General features: G+C 36.6%; 2 protein-coding genes across 2 annotated transcripts; one reads left to right on the plus strand and one right to left on the minus strand.

Annotated features, from left to right (window-relative positions):
* Window positions 1–11,364: 11,364 nt before the first annotated feature.
* LOC139849226 (uncharacterized) lies at window positions 11,365–12,806 on the minus strand. The gene is made up of 2 exons (XM_071838888.1): window positions 12,614–12,806; window positions 11,365–12,296 (listed from the first exon to the last, which is right to left on the minus strand). Exons 1-2 carry the CDS (start codon window positions 12,804–12,806, stop codon window positions 11,365–11,367), a joined length of 1,125 nt encoding a protein of 374 aa, XP_071694989.1.
* Window positions 12,807–20,148: 7,342 nt separating this feature from the next.
* LOC139849227 (uncharacterized) lies at window positions 20,149–20,526 on the plus strand. Its single transcript, XM_071838889.1, has one exon. It carries the CDS (start codon window positions 20,149–20,151, stop codon window positions 20,524–20,526), a length of 378 nt encoding a protein of 125 aa, XP_071694990.1.
* Window positions 20,527–21,012: the final 486 nt, after the last annotated feature.

Here is a 21,012-nt window from a genome sequence, read left to right on the forward strand (position 1 = left end):
TTTATATGTTAAAGAAAGAGAAAAGAAAATGGAACTAGTGATTACGGTTGAAGTATATTTAGACAGTGGGTGGTGTTTCAAGACAATGATGTCTTTTACACAAATCGATGCATACGTATTTTCAAGACAATTTAAAATATAAACTTACTGCAATTTCAATATATATATATTTAATATTTATTAATATATTTATGATTAAAATTATCATACAAGTAATAAAAAAAAAAAATAATGACACCTAGTCAAACCGGAGTTTCAAACTCCGGTTTGGGGTGCCATTGACACAAATCGAACTTTCAAACGTCGGTTTGGAATGACAAGTGGTAAACCGGAGTTTTAAACTCAGGTCTTACTAGTTTTGTAAAAAAGAATTCGAAATTTCTACTTTTGTAAATATGTTTCCAAAAACTACCATTTCAAAAAAAATTCTCTTGTATTGGAGTTCCTTGGGCTTAATGTTATTACTTCGTCTCTTCGAAACATTATAATCTTGTTCTAATTGTTTAGTCTGGCCCTTCATTTCAAAACCATAAAGCCACTTGTCTTGGTTGCAGTAAGTAATAGATATAAACTGAAAACAAATGTTTCAAGTGTATGTTAATACCTTTAATAAACTGGAACAAACCACCAAGAAGACATCATTCACCTTTTTCCCTAATTACCGAATGAATAATCCTCACTACCAGAAGTCACAGATACACAGATCATTTAGTACTAGAGTACCAAGCTCCGATTTTTGGCTTACTAAAGGAATTTATAACATAAGACAAAAAGGCATGCCTCATAAATAAACACCTCCTCCTTATCAGTATCGTTTTCATATGGTTCCTAATTAAACCATTAATTATAAATAAATTAGACATGCTTTCAAAGATGTTCAGTCATGTATGACTCTAATACTTCAGTAGCAGCAGCAGTGATCAATGGAGTTAATGTGTCATCATCCCTTTGGTTGATCTTTTCTCATCATAATGTATACTGGAATATATGACTTATAAATCTATAATAGCTTTAAGAGACATAATTATTTCAGACAAAGACTCAGATTACCTAATCTAGAGCTTGCAACAGATTCAGTCACTCGAGCGTATCCGTATTGATGTTTAAGATCTGAAAAAAAGTACATTGATCATTGGAAAGCATATAGAGTATTCAGCTCCATTTTCATCTATTTTGTTACCCTCCATCGTATCCATTCCTTCACAGCAGTATTGAAGAACATCTCATCTTATGTTGAGCTATGATCATATTCGTTATTTGACTTGACTTATAGTATGGTTGATGTATTCTCACCCCACCTAAGTCCTGGAATAACCATAGCATTAACTGTACATCCTCTCATGACCACCTGTTTAATTTACAAATCAAATACTGGTTACATTCTGTAAATGTTTTATCTCCAACGGATTGAACACATACATCTAAAAAATAACATAACTTAGAAGGAAAATATTTTCGTAATCACATTTTGTACACTGATAATTTGGATTCTGGAATCATCACTAACAAATATTTTTTTTTTGAAAAGCAAGTAAAACTTTCATTCATATAATGGGATAATTACAAGCCCTATAATCTATACAATATGTAGATGTAATAAATATGTGGAAGTACGAGAAGACGGAACACGCAGAAAACATGAGCGAAGAGACATTAAACACCGCGGCACTTGAATGAGATCAAGCTGGGTAAGAGTGGACAGACAGTACCGCAATTGCGATGACAAAGTTGCCAACTACTACTCATTTAACCAAGTGGATAATGGGGATCTAAGGCATGTCTTCGTGTGTCGATGAGGGCTTACAACCGAATTAGCCTATACCCGTTCTTGAATGTTCGGGGATGTGTATGTCGATGGATTGATGAGCCATTTGTGATGAGCCGGGAATTTCCGATCAAATTTAAACTTAATCCTTATATATTTTCGACACGATAAGCAAAGTCTGTAATATTGAGTCTCAAAACTTTTGATTTGTTTCATTATATTCAATTGACCTTCGACTGCTCTCGACGATTCACGAACAATTAAATTGTAAATAGATATGTGTGTATTTATATATAAATGATAATTCTAAATATAATTTGAAGTATTATATGTTGTTGTTATAAAAAAAAATTAATAAAATAAAAATAGGATATTATAATAATTATTATTTAAAATATATCACTATATATAAATAAAGTATATTAAAAATTAATATTAAATAATTGTAATACTCGTTTGACGTTTCGAATGATATTAAGCAAGTTAAAGTCAAAGTTACGTAATTTTAAAATAAACGGTGAAAATGAGTTCTATAAATTTTAGGCTTATTAATAATATATTTAGATGTTGTTTGTCAATTTTAAAACTTTTTATATTTTTGCTTGGGGGTTGGGAGTGAATAATTAATGTAATTTTTATTTAATAGTTAATGATTGAATTTTATACCATATTGACCAGAACAAATAAATATAGTTAATTTAAAAATATGAAATTTTTTTCTGAACACTTTTGTCCGCCACTGAGTAACGGCGGAGTACGAAATTCAATCCGTGAATGGTAACAACTAACAATATAACACGTTTATTTATTAAATTATTTTATAAAGTAAAACACTGTGCATGATTGAATCAAATTAGGATTACTGTGTTTGATATTTCTATGTTTAAGTGTACATATTCATGCATCATTTACCAACTCCAATCCACATCCTTATTTTTTTTATTTACTCGACACATTATCAAATCACAGTGTAATTATTGAATTCCAATTGAGCCAAATTAAGATCACTTTACTGTATATGATTGGTACTTTTTGTTAGTGTTCTAATTATTTAATCATACTTGGTGTAATAAAAATACGTATGGAAAATAGATAGATGGAGGGACACATTTTTGAACACCCATTTAACTGCACATGTCTTCTTCTATCAACCAACCTTCAACCTCCCTTCACCCGCCACTTCCACCACCATCATGAGCACCACCTAGATGTTAAAATACAATGCAAATTTAGAATAATATGGAATTAGTTAATGTATATGGGTAAAATATCTAGATATTAATATGTATATGAAAAATATCTAGATATTAAAATGTAAGGAAAAATCTAGATATTTATGTGTGTAAGAAATATCTAGATATTTATATGTATAAAAATATCTAGATATTTATATATATCCATGGAAATATCTAGTTTCTAGAAACTTCCATGGAGTAGTATAAATATAGGTGGGTGTTTCATTTGTGTAAGGTGTGAAAGTTGTGAGAGTGAAATAAGAAGTGAGTTGTGAAGAAGAGAAGAAGAGTGTGAGTTAGCGAAAGTAGAGAAGAGAAAACTTGTAAGTAATATTGTAATTGTAATTTAATATAAGTGTTTTTGTTAAGTTTCCCGATCAAGCCTTAGTTTGTGTTTAAGTTCTTAGTGCACTTTTGCTGTTCTTATTATATGGTCGGCTCTGCCGCCTAAGTAATACATGGTCGGTTATACCGCCTAAAGATATATGGTCGACACTGTCGCCTAAGTACATTGCGCACTAAGGATTTATAAAATTAAAGGCTAATCAACGTCAAAGTGTTGGTGTAGTGAGTCTAGTATAGTCTAGGTCCTCTATAGTGGGTGTGTTGGGCTCGTCGAAGCTTCCAACAATTGGTATCAGAGCGGGTCGTTCGGGACCATTTCTAGTGGAGGAAATCGGTAAACGTTGGACGTTTACATCAACTTGTTTTCACCAAGGCTCTAAGGGAGATTCTGCCGGAGCACAGTTAGGAACTGTGAAAGCTCATCGGTCTGGGACCAAGCTTATTGGACGTTGGACGTCATGATGGCAGATCTTGCAAGTACGAGCAGTGGAATCAAGAGTCTCAATAACCACAACTATGGTTATTGGCAGACTTGTATAGAATCCTACCTACAAGGACAGGATTTATGGGAAATAGTTGCTGGCAGTGACACAACGCCTCCACCGAAAGAAAATGCCGAAGCCTTGAGAAAATGGAACATCAAGGCTGGGAAGGCTTTATTTATACTGAAGACTACAATCGAGGAGGATCTATTGGAGCACATCCGTGACGAGAAAACACCAAAGGCAGCTTGGGAAACTTTTGAAAAATTATTTTCAAAGAAGAATGAAGCACGACTCCAGCTCTTGGAAAATGAGCTCGCAGGTATCTCACAAGGAAGTCTATCTATTTCTCAGTATTTCACCAAGGTGAAATCTATTTGTCGTGAGATATCTCAACTTGCTCCTGAAGAGAAAGTGAGTGATGCAAGGATGAAGAGAATTATCATCCATGGCTTAAGATCCGAGTATAATGAATTTATAGCCGCTGTAAGAGGATGGCCTACTCAACCATCATTAATAGAGCTGGAGAATTTATTGGCTAATTAAGAGGCATTAGCCAAGCAGATGAATGAAGTAACCATAAAAGACGGAGAAGATGCACTCTTCACCAATAAGAAGAAAGCAACATCTCGAAGACAAGATGCGATGAAAGAAAGTCAGACATATGGATGGAAGAGTCACCCAAAGTCAAAAGGCAACACTTCAGGGGGAGCTCGGGGAGCTCAACAAGGAAGAAGAGATCATCGCCAACAATACGGGGAAAATGATAAGAGAAAGAAGGGTGAATGCTTCAATTGTGGCAAGAAGGGTCATTTTGTTCGAGATTGTAGATTCCCCAAAAGGCGAACTTTCGAAGGAAATGTGGCCGCCACAAGAGATGAGAAGAAAGAGGTCACATTCGAAGCAACCATTAATGAGGAAACATGGGATGCAGAAGCTGGACTCTCTGTTGAAGCTGACATAGATGATCAAGCTCTTACAACAACTTTAAAGTCAAAAATAAACTACAAAGATGATTGGATCATCGATTCTGGATGCTCAAATCATATGACCAACGATGGGACAAAGCTGCAAGAAATGGAGGATTACAAAGGAAAGAGAGTCGTGTTGACAGCCGACGATTCAAGGTTATCTATTTCTCACATTGGAAAGACAATAATTCCAAATGAAGGCGACTCTCATAAGCTCCAACTCGAGAAGGTGTATCTTGTCCCTGGCCTAAAGAAGAATTTACTGTCAGTACCACAATTGACAGCAGAAGGGAATTATGTGCTCTTTGGACCAGAAGATGTGTCTGTATTCAAGAGAGTGAAGGTAGTTGGCAATCCAATTATGCAAGGAAAAAGAATAGAGTCGGTCTATGTACTATCTGCTGAAACAGCATATGTGGATAAGACTCGAAAGAATGAGACGGCTGATCTGTGGCATGAACGTCTTGGGCATGTGGGATACAATAAGTTAAAGGAGATGATGGTGAAACGCATAGTAAATGGGCTTCCTCAAATTGATATCCGAACAGATACAATATGTGCTAGATGTCAATTTGGCAAAGCTCACCAATTGCCATTCAAGGAGTCAGCGCATCAGTCCAAGACACCACTAGAGCTAATACACTCAGATGTCTTCGGCCCAGTGAAACAAACATCACTTGGAGGTATGAAATATATGGTGACATTCATTGATGACTTCTCAAGATATGTGTGGGTTTACTTCATGAAGGAGAAGTCGGAGACTTTTCTGAAGTTTAAAGAGTTCAAGAACAAGGTAGAAAGTGAGCTCAATACTAAGATTCGATGCTTACGCACAGATAATGGAGGAGAATATTTATCAACCGAGTTCAATATCTATCTTGAGAAGCACAAGATCAGAAGGCAATTAACTTGCCCTAATACTCCACAACAGAATGGAGTGGCAGAACGTAAGAATCGTCATCTTGCTGAAACCTGTCGAAGTATGCTTCATGGTAAGAATGTACCAGGAAGATTTTGGGCCGAATGTATGAGGACGGCTTCATACATGATTAACAGACTCCCACAAACAAAGTTGGGATATATTTCACCATATGAAAGATTATGGAAGATCAAGCCAACCGTCAACCATCTCAAGGTTTTTGGATGTGTATGCTACGTCTTCGTACCAGATCATCTACGAAGCAAATTTGATAAGAAGGCAATTCGATGCATTTTTGTCGGTTATGATGAATCAAGAAAAGGATGGAGATGTTGTGATCCAAATACTAGAAAGTGTCATACTTCAAGAAATGTGGTATTTGATGAAGCTTCTTCATGGTGGTCACCTCAAAAGATAGAGCTTTCAGAATCTCATGGATTAGAAGAAGTTCCAAAAGAGAAAGAAGAACATAAAGAGCACATAACGGATCCAATTAAAGAAGGAGATGGATCGTACTCTAAGGAAACGAGTCCATGGAAAACTGGGGTACATCAATCTACATCCGAAGAGGTTCGTCCAAGCCAAATGGATGCCGAGGAGCATGTGCAAGAATTACGGAGATCAACAAGGCCGAGGCAACCTAATCCGAGGTATGCCAATGCTGCTCATGTGGATGAATCAATACCTATTGAGCCTTCCACTTATGAAGAAGCAGCACAAAGTCAAGAATGGTAGAAAGCGATGGAAGAAGAAATTAATGCACTAAAAGAAAACCAGACATGGAGTTTAGTTTCAAAGCCAAAAGATGTAAAACCAATATCTTGTAAATGGGTTTACAAGGTGAAGACTCGATCAGATGGCTCCATTGAAAGGTATAAAGCTTGACTTGTTGCTAGAGGTTTTTCTCAACAATATGGGCTGGATTATGAAGAAACGTTTAGTCCAGTGGCGAAGATCACAACAATTCGAGCTCTACTAGCTTTAGCCACCAGCAAATCTTGGAAGCTGTGGCAGATGGATGTCAAGAACGCTTTCTTACATGGGGAACTTGACAAAAACATCTATATGGAGCAACCAAGAGGCTTTGAGAACAAGATCCATCCTGAGCATGTCTGCAAATTAAAGAAGGCACTATATGGCTTGAAGCAGGCTCCAAGAGCTTGGTATGAGAAAATTGGTGAGTTCTTAGTACAAAGTGGTTTTACAGTTGCTCCTTCAGATTCTAGTTTATTTGTGAAACAAAATCATGGAAAACTTGCCATAGTGCTAGTATATGTGGATGACTTAATCATCACGGGAGATCACTATGAGGAGATCCAAAGAACAAGAGAGAATCTGTCTATCAGATTTCGTATGAAGGAGCTTGGAGAACTCAAACATTTTCTTGGACTCGAAATAGAGCAGAAAAGAGAAGGATTATTTCTGGGACAACAGAAATATGCGCGAGATCTTTTACAAAAGTACGGAATGCTTAATTGCAAACCTATCTCAACTCCGATGGATCCGAATACAAAACTACGAGCAGATGAAGGAAAAATTCTTCAAGATGTTACCATGTATCGAAAGATGGTCGGAAGTCTTATTTATCTCACACTAAGCCGGCCAGACATATCTTATGCAGTTGGAGTGGTTAGTTGATACATGAGCAATCCGAAGAAGCCTCACCTTGATGTTGTACGACGCATCTTAAGGTATGTTAAAGGCACTATTAACTTTGGTATTTTATACAAGAAAACAAAAGAATGTCACGTGACTGGATATTGTGACGCCGATTACGCTGGAGACTATGATACACGACGGTCAACAACTGGATACATGTTTAGTCTTGGATCGGGAGTAATATCATGGTGCAGCAAGAGACAACCAACTGTATCCTTATCAAGCGCCGAAGCAGAATATCGATCGGCAGCATCAGCAACACAAGAAATTACTTGGTTGAAGCAGCTAATGGAAGATCTTCATCAATCAACAGATTATCAAGTAAAGCTTTTATGCGATAACTTATCAGCTATACGTCTAGCAGAAAATCCAGTCTTTCATGCGAGAACAAAACATATAGAAGTGCACTATCACTATGTTCGCGAGAAGGTCCTTGAAGGGGAGATCAAGATGATGCCAACAAAGATAGATGAACAGGTTGCAGATATATTCACCAAGAGCCTAAGTAAACCGAAGTTTACAAAATTCAGAGAAGCACTTGGAATGGTCTGCAAGACATCGTTGGAAGAAAATTTGCATTGAGGGGGAGTGTTAAAATACAATGCAAATTTAGAATAATATGGAATTAGTTAATGTATATGGGTAAAATATCTAGATATTAATATGTATATGAAAAATATCTAGATATTAAAATGTAAGAAAAAATCTAGATATTTATGTGTGTAAGAAATATCTAGATATTTATATGTATAAAAATATCTAGATATTTATATATATCCATGAAAATATCTAGTTTCTAGAAACTTCCATGGAGTAGTATAAATATAGGTGGGTGTTTCATTTGTGTAAGGTGTGAAAGTTGTGAGAGTGAAATAAGAAGTGAGTTGTGAAGAAGAGAAGAAGAGTGTGAGTTAGCGAAAGTAGAGAAGAGAAAACTTGTAAGTAATATTGTAATTGTAATTTAATATAAGTGTTTTTGTTAAGTTTCCCGATCAAGCCTTAGTTTGTGTTTAAGTTCTTAGTGCACTTTTGCTGTTCTTATTATATGGTCGGCTCTGCCGCCTAAGTAATACATGGTCGGTTATACCGCCTAAATATATATGGTCGACACTGTCGCCTAAGTACATTGTGCACTAAGGATTTATAAAATTAAAGGCTAATCAACGTCAAAGTGTTGGTGTAGTGAGTCAAGTATAGTCTAGGTCCTCTATAGTGGGTGTGTTGGGCTCGTCGAAGCTTCCAACACTAGAGCCATCATCCTCTACCCATCGTGGTCACCACCTCCGGCATCACTCCACCATAAACCCGTTACCACCACTCTCATTTTCCACTCTCTCTCTCTCTCTTCTTTAATCACCCTCGTGTAACAACCACAAATCACCACCGATTGACCACCTTGAAAACTACCCGATAACCATCACCATCGAGACCACCACCAAAGTTCCTGTCCGAGCATCATGAACTACGCCACAACCGCACTACTACCGATCGCCACCACCATCCTACATCTCTCTCTCATCCTCTCTATCTCTCACATATATTTCTGTTTCTTTTTCCGGTTATGCCGTGAACAACGGCTACCGTTTATCACTATCATAAATCAACCATAACCACCATGTAACCATTGTAAACCACCACTTACTGCTACTGTGGCTGTATATTTTCTGTCCAGTTCGAAAACCAGTAAATCATCAAACCGGTTGTTGTTTCTTTTCATAAATCATCACCACCTCTCGACTACTTCTATCACCATAATACCAAAACCCTTTTTGTTGAAAGTTGTTTATGTTTTGAACCACCATAACCAACCCCACCAATTCTCATCGAAAACCCACACCATTGTTCTCGCGCAATAATCTCAGTCGAAACTCAGGAACCACTTGTTGTTGTTCGTTGTTGTTTCCATTTCTAATATTATTCGATGAAGATAATAATGATGATATTATAGATGGTGATTTTTCAGTGATGATGATCGTATTGTGATAATAACGAGTTCCTGATGATAAAAGGAATATAATGAAAATAAGCTGTTTCATAAATGATAAATATTTAATCGAACGAGTTAAGACATAAACAAATGAACGGTCTAGTGGTTGAAGCGTGTGTGTGTTTAACGAGAGATCCTGAGTTCGAACCTAGGATTCCACGATTTTTTATTTATTTCAAGTTTGTTTGTTGGGCCACAATAGTCTGTTTCTTATTGGGCCGTACATAAGTTCTGTTGGGCCGAGAGGGTTAACATGAACTAAGGATTATTGAGCTTGGTGGACTTAATAGACTGGGCTTCAAGTATCCACATGATAAAACAATTTAATATGTTCTTTAATTCAGAAGGTAACATGGCAGTTCAATGGTTAGTGTGTGTGCTGGTTTAACCAAGAGGTTGTGGGTTCGAGTCCTGGCAGGGACAGATTTGAATTTTTTGGAGATTATACCCTTAAGGTAGTTTCTATTATTATTGTTATTGTTATTATTATTATTATCATTATTGTTATTTTTATTAATTATGATCCTTCTAAAAGTAAATTTGATTATTTATTATTTTTATTAGTATTATTATTGAAAATAACATTTTATTTAAACTATCATTTTTATTATTAAAAACATCACATTTATTATTATTAGAATTATCATAATTTTTATCATGATTAGTATTACTTTTATCATTATTTTTATTAGTATTATTATCAATATATCAAATAAAGATTTTCTATATATATTAAGACATTAAACCTAACCCTATTAATACTTCGGTAATAAACGATAATTATCTATATAAAAATAAATGTATCTAAGTAAGTTATTAATAAAACACATGATATATAATAATAATTAAAAATCACTAATAAAATATATATATTTGTTGGATTACGATTATATGTTTTAATATATATATACAAATGATATAGGTTCGTGAATCCGAGGCCAACCCTGCATTGTTCAATGTCGTCATATGTATTTTTACTACAAAATACAGTATTGTGAGTTTCATTTGGTCCCTTTTACTCTTTACATTTTTGGAGCTGAGAATACATGCAAATGTTTTATTAACTGTTTTACAATAATTATATGCGTGAGTTTCATTTGCCCTTTTTACTCTTTATGTTTTTGGGCTGAGAATACATGCAAATGCTTTATTAACTGTTTTACAATATTTATATGCGTGAGTTTCATTAATCCCTTTTTAAATGCTTTTGCAATATATATTTTTGGGACTGAGAATACATGCGCTGTTTTTATAACTGTTTTACGAAACAGACATAAGTAATCGAAATTACATTATATGGTTGAATTATCGAAATCGAATATGCCCTTTTTTATTAAGTCTGGTAATCTAAGAATTAGGGAACAGACACCCTAATTGACGCGAACTCTAAAGATAGATCTATCGGGCCCAACAAGCCCCATCCAAAGTATCGGATGCTTTAGTACTTCGAAATTTATATCATGTCCGATGGAGGATCCCAGAATGATGGGGATATTCTTATATACATATTGTGAATGTCGGTTACCAGGTGTTCAATCCATATGAATGATATTTTTGTCTCTATGCATGGGACGTATGTTTATGAGAAATGGAAATATGAAATCTTATGGTCTATTAAAATTATGAAATGATTATTTATGTTTAACTAATGAACTCACCAACCTTTTGGTTGACACTTGAAAGCATGTTTATTCTCAGGTATGAAAGAAATCTTCCGCTGTGCATTTGCTCATTTTAGAAATATTACTTGGAGTCATTCATGGCATATTTCAAAAGACGTTGCATTCGAGTCGTCGAGTTCATCAAGATTATTATTAAGTCAATTATAGTTGGATATATTCTGAAATGGTATGCATGCTGTCAATTTTCGTTGTAAAGAAAGATTTTCTTTTAAAATTTAATGCAATGTTTGTAAAATGTATCATATAGAGGTCAAATACCTCGCGATGTAATCAATTGTTGTGAATCGTTTATAATCGATATGGACTTCGTCCGGATGAATTAGGACGGGTTTCTACACCATTGGTGCCAATCGATTGATGATTTCTTTGATATTTTAGATATCCATGAGAAGGTTTGTGCTTGGATCTCGGAAAGTATAGTAGCGGGGCACCAATCTTTTTTGCTAAAAACCTTGGCGTTACGGTTCTTCCATATCATGTAGATAGTGGTCCATTTTGTCGCTTGCCAGATGAATTTACCAAGGGGCGATGTGGTAAATGTTTGATCCGTTAATGTTATATCAAAAAGGCTGGAGAACGTGGTTGTGGGTAGGTTCCACCATGCTAGGTTTAGGTTCCAAATTGCTTCAAAAGTAGTGCATTGGTATAGGGTATGTTCTATGGTTTCAACAAGTGAGTTGCATTGAGGACAAAGTATGGTATCGAGATCAATGTTTCGCTTGTCAAGTTCAACTCTAGTCGGGATTCTACCAAGTATGACCCTCCAGATGAATATGTTGATTTTTTGTGGAATGAGTTTATTTCTTGGTGTTTTAAAGGATGAGGTAGGTATTTCGAGTTTGAGATTGTCGAGAATTGATGAGAGGGATTTTGTGGTGAACACTCCGGAGTTATCTAGGTTCCATTTCCAAGTGTCAGGATTTTCCGAAAGGTTAATGGAAGAAAGAAGGTTGTTTAGTTCCGACAATTCGTTAAGTGATCGACCGTAAGGTTCTCTAACCCAATTCCAAGTTCCGGAGGTATGCGAGTTGGAAGACGATAAGCGTTCTGAGACTAAAGCATTTTTATTTGAATCAAGCATGAAAAGCCTTCTGAATTGGCTGCTAAAAGTTTCGGAACCACACCATTTTTCAAGCCAAAATTTAGTGTTGTTTCCATTCCCTAAGCACTTTGTTATTGAGTTGGAGAAATTAGCACCGAGGTTGTCTGCAATTTTTCCGGCCTTGATGATTTCATTCCAAATTGTGGTACCTGCAACATTTCTAGAAAAAACGTTAGTAACAACCCCCCCTCCCCGTATATGCTCGAAATTATTTTAACCCATAATGCATTTTTTTCGATATAAAATCTCCACCACCATTTACATAGTAGGGATATGTTTTTGCAGAAAAGAGATCCGATGTTCAACCCACCTTTATCGTAAGGTAAGAGGATGTGTTCCCATTTAATCCAGTTTATTTTGTTTTCTGATTCCGAACCACCTCAGAGAAATTTTCTTCTTTTTGATTCAAGTATATTAATTATTTTTACGGGGGCGTGGAATCGGGAGAAGTAGTAGAGTGGGGTACTGGATAGGATGGATTTGATTAGGATGAGGCGGCCGCCAAATGATATGGACTTTGCTTTCCATTCGGAAAGGCGTTTGTCAAACTTATCAATGATGGGCTGCCATGAGGATGCTTTATTGGAGGGAGTCCCAATCGGGAGTCCAAGGTATGTGAATGGGGTAGATCCGGCCGAGCAGTCAATATACTTAGCCATCTCCTCGACGTCATGTTTTGTGACGCCAATCCCATAGAGGTTACTTTTTTTTAAGGTTTACTTTTAAGCCGGATATGTTTTCGAAGCATTTTAGTAATTTGGAGATGTTTTTTGCATTACGTTTGCTCCATTCGCCAAAGAAGATTGTATCATCCGCATATTGGAGATGAGATACCACAATCTTGTCATGGCCAACACAAATACCGCGGAATTGGTCGTTTGCTATGGCACGTTTGGCGAGAATGTTGAGTCCTTCCGCCGCGATAATGAACAGGAAAGGTGAAATTGGGTCACCTTGGCGGATACCTCTACCAGGGGTAAATTCCGTGGTCGGGGAGCCATTGATGAGGACGGAGATTGTGGAAGAGGAGATGCATGCGTGGATGAAGCTGATCCATTTGGTGCCGAATCCCATACTTTTCATGGTGTCGAAAAGGAAGTCCCACTTGATACAGTCGAATGCCTTTTCGAAATCCACTTTAAATATAAGACCCTTTTGTTTTTTTCTTTTTAATTCGTCTATTATTTCATTTGCGATTAGGACGCTGTCAAGGATGTATCTTCCTTTGAGGAAGGCGGTCTGTTCTGTGCCAATAATTTTGTGGATTACTTTTGAAAGTCTGTTGGAAAGGATTTTTGTGAGGATTTTATAGTAACTTCCGTTTAGACAAATAGGACGATATTCATTGAATCCGATTGGATTGGTTTTTTTTGGGATTAGTGTGAAGAAGGAGGCGTTGCAACCCTTAGAAATTTCAGAATTGCACCAAAACCAATCAAGTGCTTTGATGAGGTCCTCTTTTATCAACCACCAATATTTTTTGAAGAATTTCATATTGAAGCCGTCCGGGCCGGGAGCTTTTGAGCTGTCACAGCCACTAAGTGCATCCCACACTTCTTTTTTGGAGAATCGGGCTTCAAGTATGAGGTTGTCTGTATCGTTTATATAATTGCGATTGGGGTCGTTTTCAAATAGGCAATTTCCTTTGCATTTTTTTGGATTTGAATAATGTCTCAAAGTATTTTAATGCCTCATTTTTGATTATGTGAGGATCCTCAGACCATGTTCCATTTAATGAGATGCCGCGGATGTTGTTTTTGTTGGCTCTTCTTTTAATGAAGTTATGGAAGTATTTAGTGTTTTCGTCACCTTCTAGATTCCATTTAATTCGTGCTTTTTGTTTTAACATGTTGGTTTTCTTTTTTTTCTTTTCGATGTGTTGGACCTTTTCATTTATCCAGTTTTTATGTTCAGATTCAGTTAGTTGTCTGGTTTCTGCAATTTTTTCCCATTCATTTGAGGCGTCGAGGTGTGAAATGATTTCGGAGTCAAGATTGTTAAGTTGGAGACTACACTTTTTAAGTTCAAGTTTTACATTTTTTAATTTATTACGGAAAATACAGTCGGGACGGTTTCCGTTAACTGGGAGTTGCCATGTATATTTGATGATGTCATCAACGTTTTTTAGTTTAAGCCATGAGTTGAATACTCGGGTAGGTTTCGGTCCAAAGTCGGTGAAGGAATTTTTTAATATGATCGGGCAGTGATCGGAAAGGTCACGTTCGAGGGTTTTTGAGGAGATGTCTGGCCAAATGTCGAGAATATTTTCATAAATAAGGAATCTGTCTAGTTTGCTGAATTTTTGTGTATTAAGGCACATGCGTGTGAATTTCTTTCCGCCTAATGGAAGGTCAATTAGGTTAGCATTATTTATGAAGTTGTTAAATTTATCGGCCCAATTTTGTTTGAAGTAGCAGTTTAAGCGTTCGGAATTAGATCTAACTTCATTGAAGTCACCAAAGATAATGTGGGGAACATCGATGGAATCGGTTAATTTTGAAAGTTCAGACCAAAATCTTAATTTTCTTGCGTGTGAATGTGGGCCATATACGTTTATCATAATCATATCAGTGTCTATCCCAGCCCATTTCCCTTTAATTGCGGTAAAGAATTCCCCTTCAATGGCGGAGTCGAATATAAAGGAAGACGAATCCCATATTAATAATAAATCCACCGATGCCCCGATTGAGTCTTTTTGTATGAATTTAAAGTTTGTGTTGTACCAAAAGGATTCGATTAGAGAGTCATTGGATTGTCCACATTTTGTTTCTTGTAGCCCAAGGATGACCGGATTTTCTTTTTGACAAATTTGTTTGAGCCAATGGATTTTATCTGTTTGACCCAACCCACGAATATTTAGTGAAATACAACTCATTATAAAAAACTTACAAAACGATTGGAGATGAAAGGAGATCAAGAGTTGGTTTCCCAACGGATACCGATGCCATGCCCGTATTCGGTTGTGTCTTTGGTGCTACTCGTTAACTTGTTGGAATTAAAGCTCGTGTTATCTTCTTTAGACTTTGTTATTGCTTTAGAAGCGTTCCCGGACATTTTGGAAGTGGAGCTTGTTTTGCGGTTGAGTTGGGAGTACTTTAGTTTTTGTCCACTTCTCGCACAATGCTTTATGTATAAGAATTTTGATCGTGTGATATTCTTAGGGTTCTCAGATGGTGGTTTGGTTAGATGGTTCGTTGGTGGTTTGGTAACCAGAGAGGGGCGTGAAACTTTTTTGAAATCGATGATGTTTGAGGAGTACATTGGTTTCTTTATGGTTCGTGACACATCATGTTGCTTGTTTTTGGATTTCTCCTTTGTTTTACTCATCGGGAAAGCGTTGCTGGGGTTATCAGCAGTAGGGTTCGTGGGTATTAAGTTGGTTGGAGTGGTTTGTTTAAGGTTAGTATCGACATGTGTAGGTTCGGTGGGAAAGGTGTTCGGCATGGGTGATGTTTGCGTGGGGGTAGGGGGTCAGGAGAGGTGGGGTTTCCACAAGTAGGTTGAGACGGTTTGTTTTTTTTCACGTTGTTACTTGTTGTGGAATCGGTGGGTGTGTTGCTTGAGGGTTCTGTGGGTTCGGTGGTTTCTTTTGGTTCGGCATTATTAGGATTAATGGGATGACATGTATGTAGAGTAGGAGGGTCCATGTTGAGTGTAATGGGATCTATTTGAGAGGCCCGTGGATTGTTGATATGGGTTTTGATTGGACTAGTGGGTTTGGGTGATATTAGGTTATGCATAATGTCGATTGGGCTTATGTGTATATTTTGGCTTGGGAGACTCTCGGGGATGTGAGAATTGTAGGTTGTATGTGAGGTGTTGCAATGTGTATTGTGTCGGTTAGTTGTGTTGGTTTCTACATTTGTGTCCGAGATATGGGAAGGTCCTGTAGGGGTTTGATTGTCATGGTTTGAATTTTCACGGTTGAGTGTGGAGAACTTAGTTGTTTCGACCCTTCTCGATGACGTGGAAGGTGAGGCGTGGTTTTGATTTTTGTAGTTGTGGTTAACATTGCGATCATCATGATTATCATGTGGTGGTGGTGGGTTTTGGTTTTCTGAGTTTTGTGAACAATTTTCATGGTCGTCATCCATGTGGGATTCGTTGTCCGAAATATATTCCTCTGAATGCACATCATCCTCCCAAACCGATGATTCGTTATCCATTGAGTTAAAGTCTACCTGTGAATTAAGATTTTCGGACACAAAAACATTAGTGATCTTTAATTCATGATGGATAAATACCTGACCGAAGATTGGGGCGAGTGAACTTGTGTTGATGAGTGCTTTGCCAAGGGAGATGTCTTGCGATCCCTTCTCTTCAATTGAACAATTTTGTAATTCCAAAACGTCACCCCAACACTTAGCTATCTTGTGAAAGGTAGATTCGTTCTAGCATGATAATGGGACACCCCTAATGTCTAACCAAACCAAACGTCCGGGCGTTGTGTATTCATCCGGATCCCAGGGGCGTATGTTATCTAACCAGTTCCATAAAGGGTGTTTTTTACCGAAGCTCATAGGGTTGATAACATCGAATGCACATCTAATATCTTCAAACAGAAGTAGTACAGCTTTACCACCAATATATTTAGATTCGAAGCCATTAAAGTTCTCGGACTTACATATTTCATTAAAATAGTCAAGGTGTTCAATATTCTTGATCTCACCGATAAGAGCGTGCCCGAGGAGATCAATGAGCTTTGTATCAGATGGAACCTTGATGGAGAATTCTTTGGAGAAATTTGACTCATTGTGTTTAATAACTTGAATCTTATTGTTTAAAACATCACAGAAGGTACGATCATTAACAGTGTTATCAAGATTAACTTTGGGATTTACCTTCTGTTCCGTACACTGAGTATTCTGATTGGTGTGATTGTCATCATACCCTTTTGGCCCAATATTTTGATCGCGAGCTTTGTAAACGACCAACAACATTCCATCGGCTTCGATCCTGTTTAGTTTCCTTTCCATATTATCAACGTGATGAGGGTGTATATTCTTATATCGCACAAAACCGAATCTTTTTCCATTCTTTAACCTTTTTTTTTTGTATATAAACTTCCGTTAATTCACCATGTTTCTTGAATAGTGACCAAAGCTTAACAGAGTTCCAGGAATCCGGAAAGTTGAAGAATAGAAAGGAGGTGATGCCTTTGTTTACGGGTTTAGAAGGTGATGGGGTAGGTTTAGGGTTTTCGGTAAAGCGGTTAGAGTGTTTAGGGTTATCGGCTGAGTGGTTTTGAGAGGTAGTATTATCGGTTGTATGATTAGGGTTTCCAAACTTTTTTATTAGGGTTTTGGCATGTTCTTGAATTTTGAATCGCTGATAAAGGCTGTTATTTGCTGCATTCATACGGCAGAAAAAATGGTTGTTAGGGTTTGTTGGTTGTTGGTGAAGAGGAGGAAATTCATTAGAAGATGATGCAAAGTTGACCGGATTAGGGTTTGATTGGTTCTTGCGGTTATGGTCGACCTTAATCCATACGCCAACATTATCAGGTTGATACTTAATGTTGTTGATGATGCGAGAGTTGTTCGATAGCCTAGTCTGATGTGCTATGTTTGATTGATTATTCAATCGGCTATGTTTGGGTGTAAAAGGAGAACATGGGATGTGAAACATCTTGAAACAGAAAAGAAAAATAGGAAAAAGAGTGATGTAGATTGGATCTAATCAAGAAAGCATGCTGTCGAGACAGTAATCAAGGAGTAGATTGCCGATACAAAAAACATGGAGTATACCAGAGTCGTTTGTAGGATAATACTGATATAGTACTAATACAGATTGGATCAGTAAGCTGTTTCACATCAAGTAATAGATTGCCGATACAAAAAACATGGAGTATACCGGAATCGTTTATAGTACTAATACAGATTGGGATATTGAAACAAAAAAGAAAAAATAAGAAAAAGAGTAAAATAAAGTGGATCTAATCTAATAACTTACTGAACGATCAATGAACTAGGAATTGTAAGAAAAAGAGTAAAATAAAACGGATCTAATCTAATATCTTACTGAACGAACAATATACTAGGAATTAATTGCCGGAATTAAGCCAAGGTCGCCGGAATTCGCTTGTAATACCGACTGGGATATTGAAACAAAAAGAAAAAATAAGATAAAGAGTAAGAGAGAATGGATCTAATCTAAATAGCTTACTGAACGAACAATTAAACTAGGAATTGATTGCCGGAATTAAGCCAAGTTCGCCGGAATTCGCTTGTAGAAGAGAGAATAGGGAGCGTCGCAGCCATATTTTCTTTCAGCGTAAGAATTGAAGCAAAAGTGAAAAATATCACTAACAAATATCCTTTAGCATTCATAGGTTGTCCATTGGTGACACCAAACTAATAACAAGCAAGGTTTGAGACATACTGTTTTCCAAAGGAAATTATGTATTTTTCTTATTCAAACTGGGAAGCTTATAACTATATCCCCAAGAAAGAAGTCAGATTTCACAGCTAGAAAAGTTATTAATAAACACTATATATGACCCCTAACTTCATATTTAATTAAATCATAACAAAATTTGTGGATTTAGTAATGTGGTACTACAAACTAAAAATTCTTTGCAGATGAAACATATCAACTCAGTAACTCAACGAATGTTCAAATTTTTATCACATTAACATGAAACTGAAACCCTTACTAAATATGTACTTGCATGGTAATCAATATTTGAACTTCTTGAAACTATAAAGTTTAATATTAGATAGTCAACAACTCGTCATATTTACCAATTTTAACATGCCACATTTTGCCAGATGTTATGCATTACTTACGTGTATTACTTTTGACAATTTAAAATCCACTGCTTGTAATTCCAATTTCCAATGGGCCTCTATTTGTGACATGTCTTCTAACTTAGCAATTATTTTGGTCATGAGGCATTTGTTACCTACTTTTTGTAGAATGAACAATTATGCTTGTCGCTTCACTATTTAAGCTACAATAAGAAACTAAAATTAATACTATCGTGAGAGAAAAATAAGCACCCAACAAATGATCCGAGTAAATCTTATTCCTATGGACTCTCAGAATGTAAATACTAAATGTTTTAAAATGTTGCTTGGTTTTGTAATTGAATTAACCATGGCCATACTTTCACCCCCTTTACGAATTGTATCCTTCTAAAGGTCTGCAACTAACACAATAATATAATTTACTTTGAGATCATTAATAGCTGACTTATATTATCTTATGTATATTAGAGATAGATTAGAATTATATGATGTTTCCATATAACGTTTGTCTTGTCATACAAGTAATAGGTTTCCTAATTGTAATAAGAAGGTTATATGTATTCCCTATAAATATAGGGTCTGGGATTAACAGTGTTGTAAATCTCCCGAGATCTCCTCGAGATCTCGTTTTTAGAAGGCAACCGAGACGAGATGTTCATCTCTCGAGATTTCTCAGTCAACGGGGTCAAACTTAGTCAAAGGCATGATTTCTCGGATTTTCTTGCTAATTTGTAAGATTTTCTTATAAAATTCGAGATTTCTAAGATTTTCTCGCTCATTTCTCTAATATTTTTGTAAAATCTCGTAAAAATGTATATAAATATACATATATTTATGTTTTTATGTATATTTTTATTAAAAAAACTATAAAGTCAACGTAAATCAACGTCCGAGATCTCCCCGAGATTATTCCGAGATGCCGAGATCTCCCTAAAAAAGTCCAAACGAGATCTCCCCGAGATCCGAATTCTCCAACCTTGGGGATTAATGAGAAGCAGACAATTGAATTCTATTATGGTATCAGATTTACGATCCTAAAAATCCCTGGCGAATATATATATATATTTTTTCTTAAGCAAACTTCAAAACCCCTGGCGAATTCTTTTAATCCCTACGTTTCTTTATCCTTCTAATCCCTACGTTTCTTTATCGCAACTTCTTATTACCATAGTGGCAGCTTTTCTGCTCAACACCAACATATAACACAGTTGCAGCTTCTTATTCATATCACAGCTTCTCAAACAAATTCACAATGTCAGATTCCAAATTACATCCAGCATTAAACATTAACAACATCAAGAATGTCATTCCCATCACTCTAGAGATGGAGAACGGGCAATATACTTCTTGGGCCGAGCTTTTCCAAATCCATTGTCGTGCTTACAAGGTTATTCATCACATTCTACCCCCCAAAACCGAATCATCAAAGGCTCCCAAAACAGATAATCCCGAGCAATGGTCGTGTATCGATGCGATTGTTCTTCAGTGGATTTATGGGACAATTTCTAACGATCTTCTACACACAATTATCAAACCAGGAGCAACAGCAGCTGAAGCCTGGTCTTCTTTGGCAAATATTTTCCAGGATAAAGAATTCCCACGCTATCTATCTTCAACATCAATTTTCTAATACGAAACTAGAAAATTTTGCCAACATCTCAGCCTACTGCCAAGAACTCAAGATGCTTGTTGATCAATTAGCAGTTGGAGTCAAAATTGAAAACCCTCAATTGGTACTACAAACAATCTCTGGCTTAACAGATAGTTATGAGGTAATCGGTACAATGATTCATCAAACTCAACCCTTCCAGAATTATATGAGGTTCGTTCTCCGTTGATTATGGAAGAAACAAGGAAGATGAAGCAATCCGCATCTGCAGCTGCTACAGCAGCCATCGCCCTAAATACCACCACCTCTAACTCCAATCAATTTCGCGCTAACACGCATAACTTAAACCCTAAACGCAGAAATAATCAATTGTATCAATTTCGAGGCAGGGGGCGAGGTCGGGGTCGCAGTGGTTATCGAGGTGGAAGAGGACAAAGTTCCAATTGGGGTCAATTTAACGAATCTGAGCGAGGTCAGTCGTATACAATGTGGGGTTATCCTTCGTAC

Source organism: Rutidosis leptorrhynchoides, chromosome 5 (genome assembly GCF_046630445.1).
Source record: "Rutidosis leptorrhynchoides isolate AG116_Rl617_1_P2 chromosome 5, CSIRO_AGI_Rlap_v1, whole genome shotgun sequence".
Lineage (NCBI taxonomy): Eukaryota > Viridiplantae > Streptophyta > Magnoliopsida > Asterales > Asteraceae > Rutidosis > Rutidosis leptorrhynchoides.